The sequence below is a fragment of the Halyomorpha halys genome, unplaced genomic scaffold, assembly GCF_000696795.3.
Source record: "Halyomorpha halys isolate HHAL.00 unplaced genomic scaffold, Hhal_1.1 Scaffold145.1, whole genome shotgun sequence".
NCBI lineage: Eukaryota > Metazoa > Arthropoda > Insecta > Hemiptera > Pentatomidae > Halyomorpha > Halyomorpha halys.
The window spans coordinates 1,154,609-1,164,181 of record NW_027115461.1 but is presented as its reverse complement, the minus strand read 5'-3'; the positions used below and the strand labels follow the sequence as shown (position 1 = coordinate 1,164,181).

The following is a 9,573-nucleotide window of genomic DNA, read 5'->3' as shown; positions in this document are numbered from 1 at the left end:
AAAAAAATGACAATAAATGAGTAGAGAGCCATATAGGACAACATACCTGTCCAAATGAATAAGTTGAACAGACAGAAACATTGAAGCGGAAACACGCAAGAGTGGGGACCACCTCCTCCCCACTCTTGCGCAGAGCAAGTAACGGTTTTAAAACGATTTCAAATACGTCGCGTATACAGGAAGTAGTGATAAAGATTTGACGAAAAATAAAAAATGATAAGAGAAAATAAAGAATGATACGGTACATGAGTAATTACATGATAATAATAATAACTAAGTAAAATTAGAATGACAAATATTGTTACAAATAATAGATTATATCTAAAAAAAAAAAAAATAATAAAAAAAAATTACAAAGAAAAGTAAGAATAATAAATAAACAATGATAACAACTGAGTATTTATATATCGTGAAAAAATAATCTTAGTTCTACACTGATAATAGTAATAGTAAAGATAACAGGAGTAACATGAATAACATAAAGTGAAATAAGGTAATTTAACAATATTGTATCTTTTTAGCCCTGATGAAGCCCTGCAAAGTGGGGCGAAACGTTGGAAAATAAATAGTTGTAAACTATTTTTGTTTCACTATTGACCGCAACCCTGACCATCTTCCTATATATCAATTTTTACGGTCAACTATATATACATATATAATTAAATATGATTCACTTTTGGGTGTTTCTTTTTTCTTTTTTTTAATTTTTGCTTCCTCGCATCCTTAATTGACCAATGAAGGTAGGCTTGTTTTGTAACATATTAAAGCTTAACAAATGAAGAAGCTTTTTTGAGATCTGGAATATATTACAGCCTAGCCAATGATGAGTAATAGCTCCTTTCAATATTTTTTTAGAAATATTGAACTTAAATTTTCAACATATCATCATGGAACGCTTATTTTATTTTTTACAGATCCAACCCATTACATTAATTAGAAATTTTCTCATCTTCCATTTAGTATCTCTTACTTTTTTTATGGGAGCTTTGAAGTAGATTTATTTGAGTTTTTCTGAGAAAAAAACATGGATAACAACTAAAAACAAAAAAAAATGATTTTTATCTTATACCGTTGAGGATCGGACTGTGGACTTATAATTTTATCTTCTCCCACAATATGACTACTTATTTATAGAAGAAAATACAGATACAAAACAGTAAATGTGAAAATGAATTAAAACAATGGATAAATAAATAAAATATAGTCAAGAAAAATAAGGTATAAGTAAAGAGATTAACAGTAAAGTGAAGTATGTAAAGGCTATTAAAAATAAATAATGAAGTATTGAAAAGAGTAAAAAAGGAAAGAAGTAATGGAATGATAACAAACAAGTGAAAAGAGGATAAAAAATATTTAGTGATGATGAAAAGAGGAATATAAAATTATCGAGTCTTAATTAAGTGTAATAAATGGCTTTAGGGTATGTGAGATATAGTTTTTATCAATATTGTGGTTAAAAGGAAGGAGTTCAAGGTGTATATAAATGGATTCTGAGATGAGTGGCATTTGGTAGTAAGCTAAAATGGAGGTATGGTCAAAATCAAAAAGAGTAATTATATTATATTATAGAAGAAGAAAAATATTTTGTTCAAAGTTATAAGCCTCATTCAAAAGAACGGGTCAATTTTTCCAAGGTTCCAACAGAGCGTATATATAACAACTAATTTTAATAACTAATTATCAAATTAAATTTACCTTCAGGTAGAGGGATGTTCTTAAGCAGCTCTGCCTGTTTTTTAACTTCAACTTCTTTCCGTCGACAATCCCTCATATGCAAGTCGCTCTGCAATCGACAATTTACTTCTTGTAAATAATTTTACAAATATTCTCTTATAAGAATATGTGGATTTATAATATATCTAACAGTGCAGTCATATATCAACAGATACAATATCCGTAACGCCATTACCCTATTTAATATGAGTAATGCGTTCTTAATCAATTCATGTTATAAGAAAACACTAAGAGATAATTTGTGATCCACCAAGACACCAATAGCTTAATTGTTTTAATTATTATTGCTTTTCCAAAATTTCTCATTTTAATATATACGCGAATGAAGATTTAGATAAAGGAATATTCATAATATGTAATCTCAAAAATAGCATTTTATTATTAAGTAAGATAGAACTGTTCAAACAGAACAGAAAGAAAATTAAATCCTAGTGTTTAAAATTCATAATTCAATAAAAGGGGAAAATGTACAACAGTTTCCTATGAAATACTCGAGTCTATTGGTAACTGGTGGGGTGAATTAAATAATAATAAAGTAATGGAGAAAAAACTAGGAGAGGAAACAAGGAACAAGCGAGGTGGTTAAGATATAAAATCTTACGGGGTAAGTGCGGTTAACAGCCATTTGGATTTTTTCCTTCTTGTGCATTTCTCTCAACTCCTTCAAGAATTTTTCGGCTTCTCGCTTCCCACGTTCTTGCTTGAGGGCCTTATTCCCACGAATCATTTTTTCCCTTCGTGCCAATATGTCTAAGTTTTCTTTTCTCACTATTGCCTCCTCTTCTTCTGCAATAGCTTCATGCATATCCTAATTAACAAAAATCATTTAAATATTATTTTTTATTATATTTATTTTTAAACTCAAACTTATAATTACAAAATAATCACTTTCAAACAAGTGATAGTATTTAAATTGATATTGCAATGTGAAACTGAAGAATTCCATCAAAACACAAAGCTACTACCTAGCAAATCAACATTTTGATCTCACCAAAAGTTTAGCGAATATTGAATTTCTAATTACAATTTATTAACCCGTCAACTAGTCTAAAAAACCATAATGCATTTTTTAATATATCTTTCTCTTTTTTTTTTTTCTACTCACCATTTCATTACGTTGATTTAAATTGTTTTTCATTATTTTTAGACATTACTCAAATATCTTATTTTATTTATTCCATCATTCATCATTTAAATTTTCTTCCACACCTTTCATTATGTTTATTTCTTTATTTACATGAACTCAATGTTTTTTAATAATTCTTACTTCTATAATATTATATTTCATCTTCTGTAGGTATCAATCAACTACAATCTACTTAATTTATTATTACCTATATTTTTAAGTTTTTTTATTATTACTTTATTTTTATTTTTATGTTTCTCTGAATTAAAATTGTTATCCCGTTTTGTTTTATCAGCCCTGAAATTCATCTTGAAACGTCAGTACAAATAAATAAGTTTAGTTTATTTGTGTTCCTTTGTTGACCACACCCACAACCATCTTCTTTGCATAGCCTGTTTTATGTTTGAAGTTGTTAAATAAACTTAAAAATAAGATAAAAATGTTCAGATAAAAGTAACGATATAAAATCTATGATTGTTTTCTTACTGGTTCTTCAAAGGGATTTGCTTTCTTAACGCTATAAGATGGCCTTGGAGTTTGCTTGGCAACCCTTGCATTGTGGTCGTAGAACGTGACCCTGGGAGGCTCAGGCGGTACTATAGGTTCTTTTGTGACTCGTGCAGATCTTGGAGGCCATGTCACGTCAGAATCATCACTTTCATCATCATCACTGCCTTCATCAGCATTTGATCTCTTTCCTCTATTTCAGAATAACAAGGATTATAATAAATTAAATAAAAAACAAATTTCATGTGTAATTTAAAAAAAATAAAAATTCTGAGATATTTCGTAGTCTAAAAAACAATAACACGATATTGAACAAAAATAAATAATAAAAAACAGATCAGTGTAACAAGATATCATCTCAACCATTGTTTTATAAGATGAGTACATAATTTTATTTACCTGGAGGAAGGATGGTCCCTTGCAGATCTCGGAGGAGACAAGCTTGACCTAGCTCTGGAATCTACCCTCCAATTTCCATATTGCGAAAATTTCTTGGTTGGGCTAACGACTTTTTTACTATACACAGACAGTTCGCATTCATCTCCTGGTTCTTCACTTTGATGGACTCTTAAATAAAAAAAAATAATAGTAATTATAAATACATATATGTTTATATCTCCTTTAGTCCTAATAAAGCCCTACAAAGTGGGGTGAAACATCGGCTCACAATAAACACACTAGTTACTACTTGAGTTCTTTAGCATATCTTCCTTTTATATAAATGATATTTACTGCTAAAGTTGAGTTCCGATATTCAAAAATTATTAGGACAAGATCCATTTCAGACTAATCAAAATCATTTTTGAAATAAATTTAAATTACGCAATAACAAAGGTTTGAATCTGGCTGGGCAGAAAATTATTTTCTGTTACACTCTAACCGTGAGTCAACCCTGTGAGTTATGGAGCTCTCCTGAGGTTCACACAGTCTCATAAAAGGTACTCTTAAATGGGTAAGTCAATAGCAAAGAGATTTAAGGTGGACATCAGACATTTAGCAAAGGTGCAGTATATAATAACAGCGAGTAGAGTGAATACCATTCAAATAAGGCCATGACTACTTTTGATGCTGTACTAGACAACATAGAGCAACATTTCGCCATAACTTCAGCAGACACCATATTTCTAGGGCATGAAACTTAGTTTCAAGGAAGAGTTATTCTTCAATTCAACAAAGAATTAACAGATCTGTCCAAACCAATGCAGTTCGAAAATTGAGTAATTAGTTCAATACATTGTCTAATTTGGAATTGAGTTGTAATCTTCAGAAATGAACATATGTTTTTTTTTTGTGTGGGTTTAAAGGGGAAATGGTTTAACAACCTTGTGTTTCCTAACTTAGGACAGGAGAGACAGGTTATCTGACAAGTTACTGACCTATATTTAGAGTGAGGATGTCGATATTACTTTCGAGGGTACACCACAAAGTAAAAGTCAACCCGCCCAGGCCGGATTTGAACCAGTACTGCTTTTGACACGAGAGTGTTAACTTTGTAGTCCAACACGTATTACCATCCACAGCCTAGAAATAAGCTTTTTATGATGATTGTTCTTTTACTTATTTGGTTTCAAATCAAACAGACTATTGGATTATCGGGACTCCACTCTTTAACAATTTTTAACTAGCAAATAACTGATTTAAATCTTCTTAGGAAATACTACAAATACATACTGTACTTTTATAGTAGCCGACTTCATCTGTGGAACTGAGGATTTGACTTCAGGAAGATTTGAAACTACAGCAGATCTTAAATCTTCCATTTGTCGGACCATCTTTTTTCTCCCAATAGAAATTTGGGACATTTCTTTTTTAATACATTTTTCAGCTTTAATTCTTTCTTCTGCTATAGCTCCTCTGGCCTTGGCTATTGCTTCCCGAAGATCTTGTTTCTCTCTAGCCAGAGCATCACACTCTTCCTATAAAAGGTTATTGGAAAATCATTGAATATATAACACACCATAACAAGCAGTTTATCCAATTTGATTGAATGGTCACAGAAGCAAATCAAAATTAGCTAAAATTCAACAATACCAAAACCCAATATCAAGACCCACGTTTTATAATTAATTCGCAGAAGTCTTGAAAAAAATTGAAAGCCTAAAATCTAGTTTTTATCCTTACAAAACTGTCTGATATATGATAATATAAAACTTATTTTATGAACTGAAATTTACAACAGTAATAACAAAAAATATTTAAGCAGTAAATGTGTACTATAAATTATAGTAGAACAGCATGATACAGACTTGTGGAGAGTCTACAAATTGCTAAAATTTGAAGATTAGGCCATCTTCTTTTCAGATGTTCAGGAGAATTAATGGGAATTGAAGAGGAAGCAAGGCTAGTAACTAGTGGCTCTGGGCTGCTGGGGAATTTGATAACAGGTTTTTGCAAAATCAGTAACATATGGAATATTGAGGTCATTATGGATGATTTTATTGGTGAAAAATTAAAGAACATTGAGGATTTCAGGAGAGATTTTTAATTCTAAGGATTGGCTGGAAGAGGAATTTGATGGTTTTAGTGGAGCCCCGAAGCCCAACTCCGTTAAACCAAATAGGCCTTATTATGGTCTATTGTAACTAATTGGAACTTTATACCGTTAGTCCAGTAAGTGTTGTAAAAGTCGGAGTCGACAATCAGTTACTTGTCTTTTCAGTCTTGTAAGAGGATTCCAAGTTAGTCTTGTCGATAGGTAGTCCTAGGCAGCGAAACTGTTCGACTGAGATAAGTGGAGTATTATTGAAGGATATTATAGGGAAAGAAGTAGTAGGATTACAACAAAGGATAGATGTGATTGGTTGAAATTTATTTTAATCCTCCAGAATTGATATCATTCTTTAAGAGTATTGATTTAGGATTGGAAAATTAAAGATAAAGTAAAAAAAAAAAAAATTCAAAATGTGAAAATAGTATTGAGATTAAGAACCTGCATTGAAGCCAAATGGTGGCCAGTCCCAACGGCAGAGAGAGATTTTTGGTATTCATGTTGTAAACTAGCGATTTGTTCTTCTCTCTTTCTATTTTCCTCTTCGATCTCATTTTCTTCTTCATCCTTTTGAAGCGCACTTTCTTCACAAGAGACTCTTTTTCTAACAGACTGAGTTAAATCTTTGGCCTGCTGCCGAGCCTACAGGAAAATAAAAGTGATTTTAAAATCCAAAAGCTTGGCCATCATTATCTGAACTTTATAATTCCTCATATAAGGAAGTCTCAGGAAGCATGTGAACAAAATATAAGAAAGAAGATAGCATACCTCAAAGAGAAAAAATTCAGAATATCTGATGATGCCTAGGGAAGAATCTTAAAATTTCATTTTAAAATTATTTTATGTATATTTTTTGGAGAATTTATTTGTTATAAAAATTTATAATTACAAAAAATATTTATAACAGTTACATTTCTACATAGACATTTTTTTTATAAATGTTTATGGATTTATCGACATAATTTATATTTGAGCAATTGAAAAACTCTCTAATAACCACTACTGAGCCAAAATTCATTTACTTCACAAGTAGTGGGCAAATTTTCTTCATTGATTTAAGATTTTAGTTCTTTGCATCAATACTATCACTTGCTTATGATTATTACACTATTGATAAAACTATATCAAATTATTTTTACAATTCTTTTTCAAATAATTTAAATAAAAAACAGTCTGCTAAGTACATGGGGTTGGTATATACTCTCAAACTGCTGTTTAATAAATCAAAATTGTTGTTTGGCATAAAATGTACGGAAGGAGCAATGTTCAAAACATGTATAAGGGAAAATGCTTTTGCCCATGGTGAAAGGAAAGTAGTAGATAAAATCTGATGAAATTTATATCATGATAGCACTAATCCCCAACTTTCAAAAATTAACATGTTAAAAAATAAGTATTGATATGAAAAACTTCTAATTTTGTTTAATTTTTACTGTTATTTTGTGAAACATAAATATTAATTTACAATAAATAAAAATTTTAAGTGGATTTTTATATTTGTTTTTAGTGGATTCGGAATTTAATTTAAAACACTTAAAATGTCCACTATTTTTTAAAATAGTTTATACCAATTTCATGATATTAATACTAAATCATGATTGCATTAATCCCCAACTTTCAAAAATTAACATGCTTCAAAAGTAATTAACATGTTAAAAAATAAATATTGATATGAAAAACTTTTGTTGAAAAAGTTTTGTTTAATTTTTACTGTTATTTCATAAAACATAAATATTAATTTACAGTAAATACTTAAAATTTTCACTATTTTTTAAAATTTGTTTAGGGATTAAGTTTACATTGTAGAGGCATTACTTACCCTCTACTATTTCTCAACAGTAAGTGTATTTAAGTAATGATAAACTTTAAATAAGTGTTTAAATTTTACAAGCGGGCATGAATCACTAATTTGTCGAAATGGAAAAAAATTCAAAATCATCAAGCAGAGGTTCCACAGAGAAGTTGATAGTGACACCTAAAACAGCAACTAACAATATGTAAACTGACATTTGCTGTCGTGCTATTATGATTTGCTTTATAGTTGATAGTGCTAACTGTCTGTGGATGTGTTACAAAATTGCACATCAGATATCTGCCATATGGAACCTCTCCTTTAGTTAAGTTAGAAAACATTTGGTGTGGATTGATTGAAGTCAAGTTGTCGACAGTAGCCACTATAATAAATGATGGGACAACACTTTGCAACAGTTCTCTATTTCAATTGATACTAATAATCAAAAACTTATCAGCACTAGAGAAATATAAACATAATGGAAGTATGCCAGGTTCCAAGAGAAATTTTGAGATAGATAATCTAAAATACAACTAATAACTCTTATATTCTTGAAATATTAAAAAACTACTTACTTGCTGAAGCCTTATTTTCCTTCTCCTTAACCATTCATTTTTCTTGGCTGTTTCTATATCAGTCAATAAAACTTTACCTCTGCCTAAATAAACAGGATTACCGGATACTGTGACATGAATGGACATGTCAAGCTGAACACTTTAGACAAAATGTCATTATAAAAATGGAAACAACTAAAGCAAAGCCTTTAGTCATTCAATATAATAAGCTGTCACAAAAACATAACAACAGCACGATTTCTCAGTAACCTTCCCATTTTCAATTATCCGTTGAGAATTCAAAACAGATCTCAAGTTATTGCCAACTTACATTAATTCAAACGAAATTCAAAACACCATTTGACTCCGATTCGGCTGAAATGACAAAATACTGATCCACAATATTTTTTTATAGTTTTTTTAAAAAAAATTATAATCTTTTAAGAAACAAGAATTTTTAAAATAATGCAATTTAAAATGGTAATTGGGCAGAAGCGCGCTCTGCTGTTTTTTTTATGAAACTTAAAACGTCGAAGAGGCAAAACAAGTTAACACTGTCATGCCTGTTATCACTTGTTGGCTGGTGGACAAAGTGTAATGTTAAATAAAACTTCACGTTAGTTTGTGCCTCTAAAAAAAAAAAAAATATGATATTGTATTTGCATATTGCTTGAAAATTCGACAGTACTAATACATTTATTAGAGTTGTACAATTGATTTATTTTATGTGAATTGAAAGCTCTGTTGCTCTTCAAATGGAATACCATTTTTAAATAATTGTATGTATATTTCAGAGTCTGTCTTTCACTCAGGATAATAATGGATTTAGAAAAGTACCAGATTAGAAGTGTATGTATCAATACATTTTAATTTGTACATGTATATTTTCACACGTTTGAACATGATATATTTCGTATTAAAAATTGATTCCTTATCCTTATAGGCTCCTCCTACTATATATTATATACCAGATTTCATAAATGAACCAGAAGAAAACTGGATATTAGATAAAGTATATACTGCACCGAAACCTAAGTGGACTCAGTTGTTGAATAGGAGGCTGCAGAATTGGGGTGGCCTTCCAATTCCTAATGGAATGATTGTCGAACCTATTCCAAGTGTGTGTATGCCTTCGTTACATAAATATAAATATATATTTTAATGATATTAACTGAACGGTCCATTACACATTTGTCTCTCCTGAATTATTTATATATGCCCTACATTTCTGGAAGAAAGCCTGAAAACTTTACTTTCTGGATTATAAAGTATAATGGAAACGGTTTGATGGGGCTATCAATCTTTTCATAAATTTAAGGTTTGAAGATAAAATGATAAATTAAAAAAAATATATTGTAAATGTTTTAAATAT

General features: G+C 30.0%; 2 protein-coding genes across 3 annotated transcripts in view; one reads left to right on the top strand and one right to left on the bottom strand.

The window, feature by feature from the left end:
- Positions 1-8,703, bottom strand: part of LOC106678508 (golgin subfamily A member 4) — a 13,905-nt gene extending 5,202 nt beyond the window's left edge. Inside the window, exons 1-7 of one of the 2 annotated variants that reach the window (XM_014417047.3) lie at positions 8,223-8,703; positions 6,297-6,497; positions 5,039-5,283; positions 3,767-3,934; positions 3,347-3,560; positions 2,336-2,542; positions 1,696-1,783 (exon numbers count right to left, since the gene is read on the bottom strand). In XM_014417047.3, the coding sequence (XP_014272533.1) occupies positions 1,696-1,783; positions 2,336-2,542; positions 3,347-3,560; positions 3,767-3,934; positions 5,039-5,283; positions 6,297-6,497; positions 8,223-8,348 (1,249 nt within the window). In that variant the 5' untranslated portion in view covers positions 8,349-8,703. The remainder of the gene's footprint in view (positions 1-1,695; positions 1,784-2,335; positions 2,543-3,346; positions 3,561-3,766; positions 3,935-5,038; positions 5,284-6,296; positions 6,498-8,222) is intronic. The other variant, XM_014417048.3, reaches the window with a different exon arrangement.
- A 40-nt stretch (positions 8,704-8,743) lies between these two features.
- Positions 8,744-9,573, top strand: part of LOC106678509 (alpha-ketoglutarate-dependent dioxygenase alkB homolog 6) — a 7,721-nt gene continuing 6,891 nt past the window's right edge. The window contains exons 1-2 of the mRNA XM_014417050.3: positions 8,744-9,050; positions 9,145-9,321. Coding sequence (XP_014272536.1) covers positions 9,021-9,050; positions 9,145-9,321 — 207 coding nt within the window. The 5' untranslated portion in view covers positions 8,744-9,020. The remainder of the gene's footprint in view (positions 9,051-9,144; positions 9,322-9,573) is intronic.